The sequence below is a fragment of the Tyto alba genome, unplaced genomic scaffold, assembly GCF_018691265.1.
Source record: "Tyto alba isolate M040663 unplaced genomic scaffold, T.alba_DEE_v4.0 Super-Scaffold_42, whole genome shotgun sequence".
Taxonomy (NCBI): domain Eukaryota; kingdom Metazoa; phylum Chordata; class Aves; order Strigiformes; family Tytonidae; genus Tyto; species Tyto alba.
In genome coordinates, this window is record NW_024881318.1 from 5,821,341 (window position 1) to 5,838,531 (window position 17,191).

The window sequence follows — 17,191 nt, forward strand, 5'->3', positions numbered from 1 at the left end:
CCGCCTCCCGCGGGTCTCAGGTGCCTTTCCCAGCACAAGCGTCCTCACCGCTCCCGCGGAACTCGGCTTGCGCAGTGGCTACTCATCACGGACCACGGCTGGGCGGCCCCGGGCCGGGGAAAGGCCGGGCGGGACGGCGCCGGGCCGGGGAAGGGGCCGGCGGGGCGGAGCGGGCCCGTCCGTGGCCTACCGCCGTTGCCACGGCAACGCGGCGGGGAGCCGCCCGTTCGCCGATTCGCCAAATCCCCGCGCCGCGTTTTTCCCCCGCTGCGGGGAGGGAGAAATCAAGCCGAGAGGCGGTGGTGTTTTAAAAACAAAGCGAAAAGCCAAGCGAAGTAGGAATAGCGCGCGCGCCCCGCCCCTCCGCCCTCAGCGTGGCGAATGTGCGGGGCGGGCGGCGGCGCGGCCGGCGGCGCGGCGCGGCGCGGAGCGGACATGGCGCTGCTGCGGGGTGAGGGGCTCTGCGCGGCCGGCGGCGGGAGGTGTGAGGGGAGATGGCGGCGGGGGCGGTGTGGCCGCCGGGTGCTGAGGGCGGGGGGAGGCATAGGGGACCGGGCTTCGACGCGGCCGTCCCGGCTGGCCTGCCCGGGGGGGCCGGAATGTTTTATATTAAACAAATGGCGGCCTGTCAAAAACCACGAATCGGCGCTAAGGTGCAGGGCGCGGAGAAGGGGTGCGCGGTGTCGGTCTCACGCCGCTGCTGTGAGCGCTGTTTTACGCGACAGAAGTTTGGCTTTCTTCAGTCCTTCAGGCAGCTGTGGTACCAGCAGAGCTGTGGCAAGGGGGACGTAGGTATGTCCGACCACTGTCCGTGTTTAGGTGCGGTGACTGGAAGTGACACTTGAACTGTCAGTGACTGAAAGTTTCTTTTGTCACACCCAGCCCCTGCCTGTGTTAGCACTAGTAGTGCAGGGTAAACTCCGTGCGTGCCTACAATTACTGGGAGTGCTTTGTGTAAATAAGTGCTTTATTTTCTAGGTGGTTTAAATTTTTTGTCTCTTAAAAAATGAGTTAAATACACTCTTTAGTGCCTGATTTTGTTTAAGAACAAAATTGAAATTTCTTGAGATAGGGCTTTTAATCTGTTTGACAGTGCTTTGCTACTTGACAGACTCTACCTAAATAATAACAGACATGTAAGTCATGGTTTGAGGTTTCAGTGCCAGAAGCCTGCCCAGTCAGTGTTGCAGTAATTCTGTATTGCTCTACTGAGCTGGGTAATACGGAGATTAGTTTTGCCTGTTTCAGGATCATCTCTCATCTCTTGCCACAATATTTTTCATACATTGTTTTTCTTGCTACTTATTTTTTTTGGGGGTTAATGGTTGTTTTTTAGGCCTTCAAAATAGCATCTGACATTTTTGTACCAAGTGCATTTGAGAAATGTTGGAGGATTAGAGAATGTTTCAGACGTATAATAACAGACCACCATTTGGTGGCAAGTGGTTAAAAAAAAAAAAAAAACAGATTACAAGATGGTTTCAGTGTTTGGTAAGGATTCAGACTGAGCTTTGCTTTCTATCTCCAGAGGTTTCAAGATCCCTATGCATTTGGTAGTAGTCTGTTTCATCCAGTGTTTATCACTTTGGAAAAGTTCAGAGACTCTCTAAGTCTTGCCATGGTAATACAGAACAATATTAATTAATGGAGACTTAGGAAGAGCTGTCAAAGGCCACAGATTCCTTTCTTACTCAGGATGTTAGCCACTCTTAGTTGCCCCTCCTAAAGTTTTGTGGAGGGAGTAGGATTTGTTGATGTCTCTCTAATCAAGCAAAATTAGGCAGTCTATGGAGTAATACACCCTTAGGGGAATGGCTCTGTGGTCAGTGTAATTCAGCAAAACATCACTGCTAGGAGGGGCTATGCTGCTTCTTTTCCCCTTGCTGGCTCAGTCCAGCCTTCTCTTAGTCTGGAAATATGTTTTATTGAGCAGCCAGAAAGTGAACTCAGTCACGTTAGCCCCTCATTTTCTGCCGACTCGGTTAGTCTTTGGCTTTACCGCAGTCGTGTGCTCTGCTCTGATTTACACTTTGGTCCCGCGGTGCTGTTGTGAAAAAGTGAGCAGCCTGATGAAAGAGAGAGAGATGTTGTTATTGTGAAAGGAGGGTTTAAGGGCAAAGTTCCATTCTCGTCCCCAGACTGTTTGTAAGGCAACACGGTCTTTGCGGTTGAGCAAATAATGTAGAAAACCAACAACCTGGCCAAAAGGGAGGAGAACAAGTTCTTTTAGCTTGATCAGGCCCCTGAACTGATCTGCAGCAAAGCCTTGTAATCAGCTACTGTTGGCAGAATTTTGGAGGAAACAGAGGGACAGGAATCAGTGGACAGGAGGAGTGGTGGCAAAATGAGTGCCAAGGCCGGCTTTGCTGCAGGGAAGATAAGCTTAGAAACTTGGGATCATCCTTAAAAGAGCTAAGGGTCTTTTTTTACAAGCATTGTTAACATTTAATGAAGACTCAAACTTAACATTCTAGAAATTATTATTAATACAATACATTTTGGATTGTTAAATGAAAACTACTAGTCTACATTTAAATCTGTCACCTGAATACTTAAGAGAGTCTAGGGACTAATTCTGCAGTGACTGTACTGAACACACCTGTTTTCTTTAAACATAAATCAGTTCAATTATTCTCACATTTGTTAAATAAACTTGTAAGGGTTCATACTTTGTGCTTGTTAATAATTTTCAGCTTTTGGGGAAAAAATACATACAACCAAAGCAAAAAATGTTCAGTCCATGGTTTAAGAATTGTTTTGGATTAAATTTAATTACCTGCTGGTATCAATTGGATGATGGTTAAATTAAGAGGGGAACAATGATGGGTATAGCATACACTGTGTATCTACAGGGGATCAGCTCTGAACATTTGTTCCAAGCCTGGGTACAGCACCTTCCCTGCAGCACCAGCTTTGGTACTTTTCAGACCTCCGAATATATAGAGACCTCTTGAGATATGTATTTTTAATGACTGTGATGTTCGCTCTGTGCTTAAAAACTTGAGGAGTGGACTTTTTGGATGTATAATAGTTAGCAGTTATTTAGTCCTTTGAGGAAATAAATTCTGTTTCTTACAGTTTAGGGATAGTTACCATGTCAGCACTACATTTTAAGGAAGCAGCAGTAGTGTGCTTAGCAAAGACTTCTTTCTAAGGTCTTCTGGGTACCCCAGAAAGAAGCCCATGGGCAGCATCAAGTTGGGAGGGTGTTACTCTATTTTGCTGTCTTCATGGCTTTGAAAGCTGCATGGTTTTTCACATGGATCATCCCTATCCTTGAAGCTGCAGTTCTTGCTTAGTCTACTTCGGATATTTTCCAGATGATCTTCTGACCATATGCATTGCCTGTTTCATATCCCAATATTGTGTTCAAGGCCTTGTCAGTGGAGCAAGCTTGACCTTCACCAGTTTGGAAGGTCCTTTTCTACATGTCATGCAGACTGGGATCCAAATACATGAGAGAGAGAGGAGTACCGTCTACCAACAAACCAGCCAAAGAATATGGATCACATGGCCTCTAACAGAAGTCTTGAGAAGTGTTCACAAGCAGCTTAATGAACAGGCATTTTCATTTGCCTTCATTCTTTATATCTGTATATATCCTTCCAGTGTTACCTAAAATAACTGTGAATGCCTCCTGGCAGTTGTAGAACACGGGTGTGTGAGCTCTGTTGTTTAACTGGGGGAAAGTTCACAAGCTGCCTCCCACTTGATTCTGCATGTGGAAGCAGAGGGATGCAGTGACAAGCAGTCAGTAGATGCTTGCTTTGGTTCAGAGACAGCTTCTCCTAAGCAGAAATTCATATAGATTACTTCTGGCCAATGCATTTGTACACACGCGTTTGCAAATACTCTCCTGTCCATTGAAAACTGGATTTTCTTTCTCTGAAACTGGAAGACTGATGCTAATGCAGTTTAGATGATCTCTGGAAATACTAGGTTTTTGATTAAGGGATATTTTTCCTCTTAAAGTAATCAAAGTTAAAATGCATATAAAATGTTTTTTTGTTTTGCTTTATTGCTTCTTTTTTATTCTTTGTGAAAACTGTTTCAGAGTATAAGCCAAAAATCTGCTGGTTTTTCTAGGATGAGGGAATGGCCTCTTTGTTTTTTAAAAGAACTGTTCCTCATCTGATTATTTCACATGTGGCCACTATAGGATTTCATGGATGTTACTTCCATGCTTTTAGTACACCAGCACCAATGTCTGATGTGGTGTGGCAGCCTCCTTTGTCTGTCTGGAATCCAAACTACATGGGGTTTTTTTCCAAACTCTTTGTGGAAAACAGGTATTTCTGGAATCTTTCCAGCTTTTCTTTCTGACCATCAATTCTACATACCTTCCTGGTCTAAAGCATTGCTATATATTATTTATCTTGAACTGCATGAGTTCACATTGCCTATACTTGCAAAGCTCCTTGTGAATTCAGGATGTTACACAGTTGAGTCTGACTTCATGATTTTCTGTTTGTTAGATTCTGTACATCTGGCTAATTCTTGCTTCTGTTGCAGGTGTATTCATTGTTGCAGCAAAGCGAACTCCTTTCGGGTCCTATGGAGGTTTGCTGAAGGACTTCACAGCCACTGATCTGACAGAACATGCTGCTCGAGCAGCGCTGGCTGCTGGCAAGATCTCTCCGGAGATCATTGACAGTGTCATTGTTGGCAGTGTCTTGCAGGTTGGTGGCATGGAAAATTTACTGGTTGGTGATAATTTCAGTCAGCTCCTTCAGTGTGGTCCTATAGATAGTTACTTCTGTCTTGCAGACAAGAATAAACCAAAGGGTTGGAAATGAAATGGGTAAGTAGTGTTTATAGTGTAGTGTTTCCTGTTCATGTTTAAGGGACATACTCCACATGATCTATGATATTATTGGAAGCAAGGCTTAGCTTTCTAAGTACCAAAGGTGGTTTAACCTAGGACAAGCTGATCTTCTGAAAAATGTGGATCTATTAAATGGTTATTTGCTAATCCCCGGTACTTTTTTCCTATTTTAATGACTTGAGCTGTGGAACTCAGTGATCAGTGAGTTTTCATTAATTGTATAAATCCCTTTCTTTCTAGAGACTAACAGATCTGAGCCTATTTCACTTCAGTTTTCTAAATAGATTTTTTTTGAGTTAATATGAGTTTACTTTCAGATAAAGGGATACGTGCCTCAATTGGAGAAGACATTTGGACAATCATATCTTTTCCAAAGAGCTTGTGATGTAGGTGCTATTGCATGCAGGGTACCAGCATTGCAAAACTGCAGTTATCCACATATCTAGATTAGCGTATTTGTTTTAGGTGAGACAGATAAGAACGTTTCTGATTTGGTTTTGTTTTGTATTCTGACTTCATCATTATTAAGGGTAGGCAGTTTTATTTTGTATTGAGTGTTTCAAGGGTGCAGAAGAAGCAAATACCTGAGAACTTTCATGTTGAGTGAACAAATGTGCAGTATCCCTTCTTAAGGATCTTAAGCCAAAAGAGAAGCATTTGATTATTCGGTCTCCTACAGCTACCTTTTCTGCTTTAATTCAACTTTTTAGGTTTTGTAAGAACTGTTTGTGGCCTAGAAAAAAAAAAATTGCTGCATCCAAATCTCGTAATGCTTTCACATAAAAAATGGCATTCACCTAATAAAAAAAAAGTCTTTTCATGTTGCAATTATATTTCTTTTCCTTTCCATCATACTTCCCCATCCCAATAGATTTTATTTTTTTAGTCCCGGATTCATTTAAAATACTTAATTATCTAAAAATTTATTTAAATACTCAAGTATTATATGATTAAGTTTAAATGACTATGAATGTATGACTATTTTAAGCTCTCCCTTCTTCATCAGAAGTGGCTTGATTTTTTTTTTTTTTTTTTCTGAACTTGAATTGGCAAGTAGCACTGTGCACAGAACTTTGTCTTTATCATACATATTAGCTTAGGGCATGATCCCCAAGAGCATAAGTGTTCTCTCTGTTTGGAAAAGATCTGTTACAAACCTATAGCAGTGCTGTTACAGTTTTTTATTCCTTACCTGTATTTGCTATCATCTGATGACTCAGTAGTTGATGACTCAGCAGCGTAATTGGTTTTATTTCATCTCAAGTCAGACCCTGGTTTATTAAAGATGTGGGTTCTGAAACAAACCACTCTGTGTGTGATACTTTGCTTTTCAATTAGAAGTCTGGCACAACCATCTTTGGAAAATTTGGAGGGATGACATTTCATTGTTAGAAGAGGCCAGTGTCCAGCTAGAGCATCAAAGTTAAGAAATTTTGCAAAGTGGATAGGAAGCAGCAATGGCATCTCTGTATTTTCCACACTATCTGGTTTTGGGAGGCCTTTCCCAGTTAGTCTGAGCAATTTTAATTTACCTTGAAAGAATTGCTAATTGCCAGTCAGTATCTGGTCATATGTCAGTCTGTTTTGTGTATGCTGTTTTGAAAATAAGAGATAAGGGAAAACATAAAACTGTTAAGTTGCTGACTTCAGTCTTAATATCTGTAGTGCCATTTTTGGCCTGATGTCCAGCTTTTATGACATATAGTTTCTTTAAAATGCATATTAAGACATTGTCCCTTTTTGATCATGTAGAATGGTGGTTTTTTGAAGTGAATCAAAGTGTTTCTTGTGACTAGTAGGATTTATGTTGAACATACACTATCTTTCAGTGATGCAATTACACCATTCTGACTTTTCATCAAGACTTCTACTTTCCAAAGAAATTGGAGTGTAACAGAACTTCCTATTTGTTCTGTCTGCAGAGCTCTGCAGATGCGATTTATATTGCAAGACATGTTGGTTTACGTGTGGGAGTTCCTGTCCCAGTTCCAGCCCTCACTGTCAACAGACTTTGTGGCTCTGGTTTCCAATCCATTGCCAGTGGATGTCAGGTACAATGCTCTTTTTTTTTCTGTATTAGTTGTAACCTTTATCAGACTGTTAACATGAGAGATGTGTAGAAATGTGTACTTCCATGTTTGGGTTGAGCCTTAACATGGATTTTTACCTACCACTGGTAGAGACTTCCTATTTTCCTGCATGGTTTTGTGCAGGAGTTCATCCTTCAGGGTGTCATATTTTGTGGTTGGTTTTAAATATCATAATTGTAGCTATTTTGAGTTTAATATAAGAAATGCAGCAAGTGTTACACAGTGAAACAGAAGTCAGCTGTGCAGTAGTTGCATTCTGTGATCCTATTTGTATGAAATAGGATTATTGGGAATCAGAACCAAAACAGGAGGCTTTCATCTTTTGATCATTGTTTATATTCTCACCTAGCTAGCTATGTAAGCAGCATCCTGTGCTTTTTAAGTGTGTTTTTGTTTAAAGATCCAAACCCTCTTATGGGTTAGATAATTTATAGCGTCATTTCTTTTAAAATAGAAGAAAGTCAACTTCTTTTTGAGTGGTTGACCAAAACCACTAAGATGGTACAGTGATTTTTATTTCATTTGTTCATACAGACCAGTGGTCTATGACTAGCAGTGGTCTAGACTTTAGAAAATTAGAGGGTATTTTATGAATATTCGAGCAACCACATAGTTGTTTTTTGGTGGTGTTTTTTTTTAAAAAAAAAAAGTTCCCATGGGCTAGAGATTTATTTTAGGTCTGATCCTCTAGAGGGAAAAATGTGGAAGACAATGTAAAGTTAAGGTTACATGTCTACAATAATATCCACCTGGCTGTTTTTTCTAGTGATTTCTAGAAGGGCTATACACACATTGGTCTACACTGAAAAAATCTGTTGGAGAATTTGGCCACTTATCTCAAAAGTTTGGTTGTGAGGTCTTTTCCAAAGACAGCATTTCATCAGCTAGTATTTTTGTATTTCTCTGGCACTCAGCAAAGCTGCAGCCTCAATTCTGAGCTGCTTAAATGTGCACAAAGTTTCTGGTAAATATAGAAAACGTCTCAGCATGTATTACTACAAATCAGTCGTACTAATTATTAACTGGTCATCCCAAATGCATATCAGGATAATTTCACCTGCTTTCACTCCAGTACACAAAAAACCTCAACTGTCTGAGTGAATCATTTTAAGCAAGCACAGTTTTTGAGTGGTCTGATAGTGCATTTAGAAATTAGGGCTTTTTGGTTCTGTGTGCTTTGCCAATGGTGAATTAGTGAATTTTGGGGGTTTCGTTTGGCAGCTTAGCTGGCTAATGTTTTCTAAAATAATGTCCCATTTTTTTGAATTGTAAGGCTTTGAGGTTCAACTTACGTTCCTTTTGAGAAGATTAGGAGCTCAAAAAAAAAAAAGCTCAACCATCTGTGAACCTAACCACACAAGCATGCAAATGCTTAGTGACTTTGTTCCTCCATGCTGCAGTGATCATGCACCCATACTCTCTTCCTCCCTTGCTGGTACAATCATTCCTTGATGAAAGGTGGAAGGAAGAACAAGTAATGAGAGAGACAGACCCCAACCTTAATAGAAGGGTAAACCCTTCATAAATATACACATGGCTTGGCTTGAATTCATTCTCTGTGTGTGGCTTTGTAGGTGACAAGTTTTTTTTCTGAAACAGTTTCTGTTGTTACAAATTATTGTATACAAAACCAGCAAACTAAATCCTAGATCTGTTTTGTTTTTCTGTTAACAGGAAATTTGCCTTAATGACTCCGAAGTTGTACTTTGTGGTGGAGCTGAAAATATGAGCCAGGCTCCTTACACAGTTCGAAACATTCGATTTGGAACCAGATTAGGAGCAGAACTCAAGGTCTAGTACTCTTTTTTACTACTTTTTTTTTTTTTTTTTTTTTCCCCCCGAGTATTCAGATGTTATCAAAACAGTAGGTTCAGGTAATTTTGTTAAGCGTGCCAGTTTTCTAGCTTTTTAAAAACCATATTTGAATTCCTGTTCCATGTTAAACATACCAGTAAACACTTAGACACAAAACTTAGTTCACTTGGTACATCCCATCAAAGTATTGTGTATATATAAAAACTTGCCAGAAGCTGTGAAATAGAGGCATACACAGTTTAGCTAAAGCTAATTAGGCTAGCTAGTGGGTAGATACATTGGTAAAGCACATGTATACCCCAAGTTGTAAGAATTTTCAATTTAAAAAGTGGAAACTTGAAATTAAATCCATTGACAGATAAGTTATTTTTACATTTTCTTCTGAAGATAAAAAATCTGTAGTGAATACAGTGGGAAATTCGCAGCAGGATCCAGTTCTGCTCTGATAATTACCATTTACTCAGTGGATCATAACCAACATCAAAGTGCTAAATTAGGATATTTCAGTGTTTCAGCTGTTTGTTTTTTCTACGCTGTTTTTCCATGATGAAGGTGGTGAATACGAAGTGTGCTTGACTCTGTTCTGTGAATCTTGTGTGACACTGTGACTGAGCCCCAATTCCTACAGAAAGCACCTTGTACACGGAGGTTGCTGGTACACTGAGTCCCTATAGGTGCCACTGGGTTCTTGTCATGAAGATAACTGAATTATACAGTTGCAGGTGAATGAACGATTTATCTTGCAGAACTTCACTGGTGACAGTGATGACAAAACCCATCTGGACTGACTGGGCTTGCCTTTATTAGGTTAAGTGAAGTTAGATTTGGGTATTTTCTCACCTGAGATGTTATGCCCACAGAAACATTTAACTCAAGTAAGGTGATTTCAACTGACAGTAGAGAAGGAGCCAGAGAAGCAGTAGATTGCTGTGCCTCTTCACAATTCCTCACCTTTCCTTCTTAGTAACCAGAAAGACAAGTGTGTTTTCTCATATGTCTTGAGTAAATAATTCCTGCAGCGGTGAAATATGCTGAAATGTTAAGAATCATGGGCTTTTCCGATACCTCTCAGGGCCACATGTGAATGGAAAGAACCACACTAGAACACAGTGTAGATTCACTAAAATACAAACAAGAACTTGCATACTGTTTTGCAGTGCATCTGTTCTAATTTAAATAAAGTATCTGTAGGTAACCTGAGTTAATTTTACAAGGAGACAGTTGTTTCCAAGAGACTATTGAATAATTAGAAACTGTCAATAATAAATGTTAATATTGCTGTGCTTTATCATTTTCTTTTCATAATATTTCATGCAGTTGGAAGACACGTTATGGGAAAGTCTAACAGATACACATATTAAAATACCTATGGCAGTTACAGCTGAAAATCTGGCTGCAAAATACAACATCACACGAGAGGACTGTGACCGATATGCATTCAAAACACAACAGAGATGCAAAGCTGGTTAGTAAATTTAGGAATGGAAGTGTTTATATGATACTAGTTTAAAGTCTAGTTAGTTTTTAGCATTGATTCAGAGTATTTTTATGTTCTGTGTAGCTTGTGAATCTTGGTATAATTTGTCTTTTCATTTGCAGATACTGTAATTCATGCTTTTGTTTGTCCTGGGGGGTTTGACTCTAGATATGCTGAGTCAGGTGTCGTGCCTATGAGCTGGTTAAGTAACAAGCCCCTTTCCACGGACTTGCAGCTTCTTTCTTGTAGACAGTCAGTAGCTGTTCGGGCAGCAAATGCTTTTGGCCTGTGACATGACACCTCCACTGTACCTACGATGTCTTGAATCGCTTCAGATTGTTTAGGCAGCTGAATCCCAGTCGAAGATCATGAGTTGACTGAGATCCTGTGGAGGGAGCACCTTGGACAGGATTTTAATTGATATACAGTAGCTCATGCTAGTTATCAACAGAGAAAATGTGTCTCAGAATTTTTTTCCATGTTCCTCTCTGAGTGAGTTTTACAGCTTCTTGGCCCTCTGTTAAGTGACAGAGCTGTAGAATAAGGCAACAGTACAGGGGGATATATACCAAAAGTAAATCTAGCGATTAAAAAACCAACTAGTTCAGTTATTTAAAGTTGAAGTAACACTTCAGTATTTGAGACTTTCTTTGGAGAAGTTTGAGAATGTATTTGTAGAGTTTTTGCCCAGTTTCTAAAAACAAACAACAAAACACCAACCAACCTATTTAAACAAAGTAAAGCATAAATAGTACAGTCCCTGAACTCTTGGTTAAAATAGAGCAAAAGTTGTGTGCACATGAAAATAAGATTATTGCTCATGCTATGCAATCATCTTGATACTTTTATCAGAGTCCTTTTACTTTCCTTTTGTGGTTGCAGCTCATGATGCTGGTTACTTTAATGCTGAGATGGCACCAATTGAAGTGAAAACAAAAAAGGGGAAAGAAAGTATGCAAAAGGACGAGCATCCAAAACCCCACACCACTCTGGAACAATTGGCAAAACTCCCATCTGTCTTTAAAAAGGACGGAACGGTCACTGCTGGGAATGCTTCAGTGAGTGTGTCAAAGCCTTGGGTTGTGAAAGCGTTACCTCTAAGGTTCTCCAAATTTATTGTCACTGTATTATGTCTCTTATGAGCCACCTTTGATTGTCAGCAGTGTCTCCTGACAAAAATGTTTTATAGCTCTGCAGCTGAATGCCTCTGGTTGACTGTTCCAGCCCCAAGATGGCTGGGGATCTTGCAGCCTAATCCTCTGTCATAAAATTTGGTTCTGTGGATTATCACTGTTCTTTTAATGAGGCATTGACACTTCTTCATCAGCCTTGAATTATGCAGTTGATACCTGCAGTGGCTGTGTAGAATTAGCCATTCTGCTTTCTTTTGGTGGCAATGATTTCTGAACATTTGCTTTACAAATCATGCATTATATTAGTGGGCATGCTGCTGCAGCTGCTGGTCTTTGTACCACAATTAGTATCCTCTGTAGTCTGAACCACATTTTGCTCTTACCCAGAGCAAGGTTGCTTAACAGCATATCATTATGGACTGTTCCTCTTATAGTCATTATCTTAGTTGATTAATGTTCTTTGGGCCAGCAGGACCACTGTGATCATATAATCTGAATTCTTGCCTAAAATAGATCATAGCCACAGTAAGTATGGGTATCTGAAAAGTATTTATAATTAATAGTACATACGTTATCCAATATTAATAGTGTTATTGCAAGTCTACAGAATGTTGTTTCCAGTGTAAAAGAGACTTAAAGTGGCAAAAATTATTTTACTTTTCTAAAACATTGAAATTAATTAAACATCTGTATTTAACTTTCTTTCACAGTCCACAGAATAGTAAAAGATTATGGTTTGTTTTGAATAAACACTAATACAATTGTCTGTTAAATGTTAATAATAGTGTCTTGGACTCAAGCATTTTTTGAGGGACATATTTAGTTTGGGGTTTTTAGTTTGTTTCTATTTTTTCTACTAAAAATGCTTTTCTCTCTTACTGCAAGGGAGTGTGTGATGGAGCTGGTGCAGTCATCATTGCCAGTGAATCAGCACTTAAAAAACACAGCCTTACTCCTCTGGCAAGAGTAGTAGCATATCACTCATCTGGCTGTGACCCTTCCATAATGGGCATTGGTAAGTTGCAATAAAACACATTATTTTGCAGCATCAAGCAGCATTAAAATATTCTTGTGTTGGACATCCTAGAGGAAAGAAAGGCTGGCTGCAGTGTGCTGAGTCTGGTAGCCCTGAAGATGTTTGCATGGCTTATTACAGGGAGAATGTCCATTCCACCGCATCGGTCCATCCCTCCTACGTAGAGGGACTGGCTTACTCCTCAGTTTGCTGAAAGGATATGTGCAGTGCCTGACCTATAGCATTAGCACTGAACTGTAGTCCCCCAGTCACCATTTTTTTTTTCCTTTTTTTACTCTGTTAGTAAGTCAGGAAAATAGGCACTCTCTCAATGTTGTTTAAATCAGTTTTCTCCTGAAATTTGCTGTAGTTTACTGTGAGTTTTAAATCCCATTATTAAGTGTGTAACTATGAGTTGTCTTCCTCACCTCTTGCTGAAGTAGTATTGGCTATGTGTACACCTTTCAGCAGTTACTCAGTTGCTCGAGCTAAGATTGGATTCCAAGATACACATCTGTTCGGGTATTATTTTGGCAAACAAACAACTACTCTTTTTTGTTAGTGCCATATTTTATGCTTCCTAATCAAGTAGCTGTTAACACAAACAAACCCTCAAAGCCAATCCAGACACCCCAGAATTTTTCCCTTCTGCTTAGTTTGTAGACAGCATTGTATCCCAGCATCGCTTTTCCTTTCTGCAACTCTGCTCAGAGAAGTCATTGTTGACTGGTTCCATGTGTCAGTAGAAATGCAAATGAAGCATTGTCAGATTTGTTCTCTTGATCAGACAATCTGACTAACACAATCTTCAAAGCAAATGTAGAGGGAGGGTTTCTTTCGCTAGACTTCACGCTGTCATTGTGCCTTCTCAACTAGCCCATTCTTTCTAGGTCAGGCAACTCATTTAGCTTGTTTAAAAACTTCATAAATCATACAGAGAAACAGTTAGTATCTAACTCCTTAACACCACCGCTTGTCCGCAGCAACTCAAAAAGACCAGATGAGATTCATTGACATGACAGCAACAGAACTGAGAACAGGAGCTCAGACTGAGCAACTGCCCTTTCACATAGTGATAGTGATAGGGAGTCCTGCCTCACAATGTCTAGTGAGAGAATCCATTATTTTAAAAAAAGAAGAGAGAGAGGGGCGGGCAGGAAGGTCTACTTGGCTGTCATTAATGGTCTTTGTATTGTCCACATGAGACCTTCCCATTACTCTCACGCGTAACAGGCATACTAATATCTGTCCATAATGAGATGCATATAGAGTCTAGTATTAAGCTGCCTGAGGCTTTCTAATAATCCAGCTTTGAACTGGGCCCTTTCTTCTAATTTTTCTTCAGTCATTTACATATTTTTATGTTTTTCATTCTTTGAGCTATGTGTTGTCAACACCATTTTTTGGTAGTGAGGTAATGTTTAGGATTGTTAACATTTTAGGATTGTGGGGTTTTTGTCTAATGATCAGCTACCATCTAGTGGGTTATACTAGGTCATAGATGCCAGCTCTCTTCCAGAGAACAGTTTTATTGCCAAACTCCATAATATTATCAAATAAAAAATCTTACTGGCTTCAGCTGGCTGGAACCTGGGTCCAAGGGAAACTTTTATTGTTAGTTTTTTTTGACTAGAAGATTTTCAGGTGAATTATATTAAGAACACCAAAACAATGCCCATAATTAAACATATGACCATCAAACTCCAGAACAGCCTGCCTTTTTCTTTTTTTGTATACCCGAGGCTGCAAGTTAGGAGGAAAGAACAAGAGTACAGGGAAAGAGAATGTCTCAAAACTGTCGTGAAGTTACTATATTTGACTGGGTGGGTACTGTCAGTTCTCTTGACTTGAAAGCTATGCATGTGTTTACCAATATAGCTGTGCAGCAGCAATGACACTCCTAACATTCCCCAGCAGTGTGTTGAGAAGACAAATCTCAAAGCTCAAATAATTTTGAGACTTAGGCTTTCTCTTGCCACCTATTAAAGCAGGTGAGTGGCATGTCCTAAATTCACTGGCTGCACAGAGGCTCATGGGGGGGGATCTGATAAGGCTATCCTATGTATAACATGTTTATAAGGCTTTATTTATTTTTGTTTAACTAACTGTGCATGCAATTTCCAAATAGGCCCTGTACCTGCAATTACCGAGGTTCTGAAGAAAGCAGGGTTGACCCTGAAGGACATGGATTTGGTAGAGGTAAGGAGTTTTAACATGAACTGTAGGGTTACTCCTGATCATGTTAGCAGAGACATTCCACTCCTACATGTAACCCATCATCATAAGGTAGGTGTTTCTGTGTGCCTGGAGCCCACCTGTCTTAACTTGCCTGCCTGACCTCTAACACACAGTTGCAGAGTCATTACAAAAATCTCAGGCACGTGGAGATTGAAAATAGCGTGATAGCATTCCATGGAAAAAAAAATACCCTCATGTGACATGGGATTTTACTCTGTTGGCTGGACTGTTAATGTTTTAAATTAGTCACACTTCTCCATTTGTGAACAGGGCCATTTTTTGTCAGAGCAGTAGGTTCTTCATTAACACATTGCATCAGAATATACCACGCCTTTTTTAATAAAATATATTACATACTTGCTTTGTATCACATGTGCTGGAAGGATTTGAATTTACTTTGGGTTGGCCTGACAATTTGTATGTTGTCTCCGTACGGTTTTACAAACACATTTAATATTTTTCTCAATCAAAATGACCTCAAGAAGAAGTGGGCCTCATTTAATCTTAGGTGCACAGATGCTGCTGGAGGCTTGAGTGGAAAGTCAGATGTAAACAGTTGCATTGTTTCTCTGGTGTTTTAGGTGAATGAGGCGTTTGCACCTCAGTATCTAGCTGTTGAAAAAGTCTTGGGCCTTGACCCTGAAAAAACCAATGTCAACGGAGGTGCCATTGCTGTAGGTCATCCTTTGGGTGCTTCAGGATCACGGATCACAGCTCATCTGGTTCATGAATTAAGGTATGCAGGTAGCTGATAGCTGCTGGTAGTGCTGAGACATTTGTGCCTGCAGAAGATTTTTATCATGGATACTGTGTGACTAAAATCTTCCTGTCAGCTGGCTTAAAACTCTCCTCACTACAGCGTACCACTTTCTGTACAAATTTGTTACCTTTGTGCTGTAGTCAGTTCCTGCAGCTTGCCTCATGCTCCATTCTGTTGTCATCACAGGATTTTTTGCTTCCTCTAGATCCGATCCCGGCCCACAGTAGTCAGTGGAAAGGTTTCCTTTATTGAAATGGCCTTTGAGCAAAGTCTGTTCTTTTCTTAACGGGGTGCATTTGAAAGGCTTTGTCATCACCTTCTTCAGTCCATTTTCAGAAATTTTTACTCTTTTGGATTGCTTAATATGCTTAGTTTTAGTCTGGATTTTCCTATTTTTTTTCCCTTCAGGGCAGAGGTTGCTGTATCTTTTTGCTTATACTTGCAACACTACATTAGTGTTCAACTGTAAAGCCTCATTTAATTTGCACCTTGCAGAAAACTGTTTCTTGGAGCATGGTTGTTGAAAACTTAGCTCTTAAAAACTACCTTGGCAATAAAATTATATTTTATGTACCATTTTTATTATGTGTTGAAACCACAAGTATCCTGTGATGTCATTCCTTGCTATTCTATATTTCTAAGAACAATATAACATACCATCTTTTAGATGGCAAAAGACTCAGACCTGCAACTCCTTGTTTTTCTACATAAATATTTCAGCATCAGTTGAGGCTTCATAATATTTTTCTAGAAAAAGAAGAACATGCACATCCTAAAATGTAGCACCTAGTTGATAGCTAGTTTCCTTTCATAAAGTCAGGACAACGGCTACTATGTTTTTATAAATGTAAATAATTTGTTGCTTTTTCTGTGCAGGCGTCGTGGTGGGAAATATGCGGTTGGGTCAGCTTGCATTGGCGGTGGACAAGGTATTGCTCTTATCATTGAGAACACAGCCTGAGAGATTCTGGAGACTGCAGTGTTGCCTGAATTACCAATTCCCTGAGAAACTTCTGCCTTTTCTGATAATAATGTGTCCCTGTCTGGCTTCATTTTGTGCCATTCCTGCAAGGTAAAGGAATAGCTGATAAGTCTGAATTCTGAACAAAAAGATTAATTAATGTATTTCTAAGTAAAGGAAGGGTAACATCAATATAATTTCACACTGATGAAGTATTTTCTAAAAGTCTCTTTTCAATCAAAGTTAATGTATTTCTTTAGGCAAAATTTTTTTAATTTCCTGAGGAAATTGCCTGTCAAACTTTCACCAAACCTGCCTTAAAATAGCAGTCAGTGGCAGCTTTTTAAACTTTTTAAGCTGAAACTATTCTTATTTCAGCTGCTGCTGCTGTCTGGCACACGTGCCTTTTTTATCATCAGGAAATGTAAAAATTGAATTGGAGACCTTCTGAAGTACATACTGATTGTAGATTGATGGCTATAATCTGTACCCTGCTGTCTTGCAAGGGAAAAGAAAACGAGCTAAAGTTGAAATTCCCATTGTGCCTCCCTAAAGAACAATAAATATAGCAGAAAAAAGGGCTTGGTCTCTGTTTGTTTGTTTTAAAAGTAAATCACTGAGAATTGTTACTTTTGGTAAGTCAGTGTTCGGTTTTGGAGAGACTGTTTTTCCTGGTCAAGGTAGTTTCTAAAGAGCTCTAGCAAATCAGCCAGCCTTCCAAGAGAGGGGGGTCACTGCATCTAACCGTGTTGCTGCGTGGTAACTGCATACATACAGCAACTCATTTCTGAACTTCCTCCTGTAGTACCACGGTATCTCTTGGGTCACTTAATGCGGGGCTGTTCCTAGCTAATTTGAGAAGTGCACATCTGAGCTG

At 39.9% G+C, this 17,191-nt stretch overlaps 1 protein-coding gene across 2 annotated transcripts; it reads left to right on the plus strand.

Annotated features, from left to right (window-relative positions):
* The first annotated feature begins 274 nt into the window (after positions 1-274).
* Positions 275-16,951, plus strand: ACAA2 (acetyl-CoA acyltransferase 2). 2 transcript variants are annotated; one of them, XM_042804533.1, is made up of 10 exons: positions 275-451; positions 4,513-4,679; positions 6,748-6,876; positions 8,590-8,706; positions 10,048-10,195; positions 11,090-11,265; positions 12,226-12,355; positions 14,484-14,554; positions 15,175-15,329; positions 16,230-16,942. In XM_042804533.1, exons 1-10 carry the CDS (start codon positions 382-384, stop codon positions 16,312-16,314), a joined length of 1,248 nt encoding a protein of 415 aa, XP_042660467.1. In that variant the 5' UTR covers positions 275-381; the 3' UTR covers positions 16,315-16,942. The 2 variants fall into 2 exon arrangements, with proteins under 2 accessions (XP_042660467.1, XP_009961070.2); XM_009962768.3 differs by lacking the exon at positions 275-451 and adding an exon at positions 603-792 and having other exon boundaries at positions 16,230-16,951.
* The last annotated feature ends 240 nt before the right edge of the window (positions 16,952-17,191 follow it).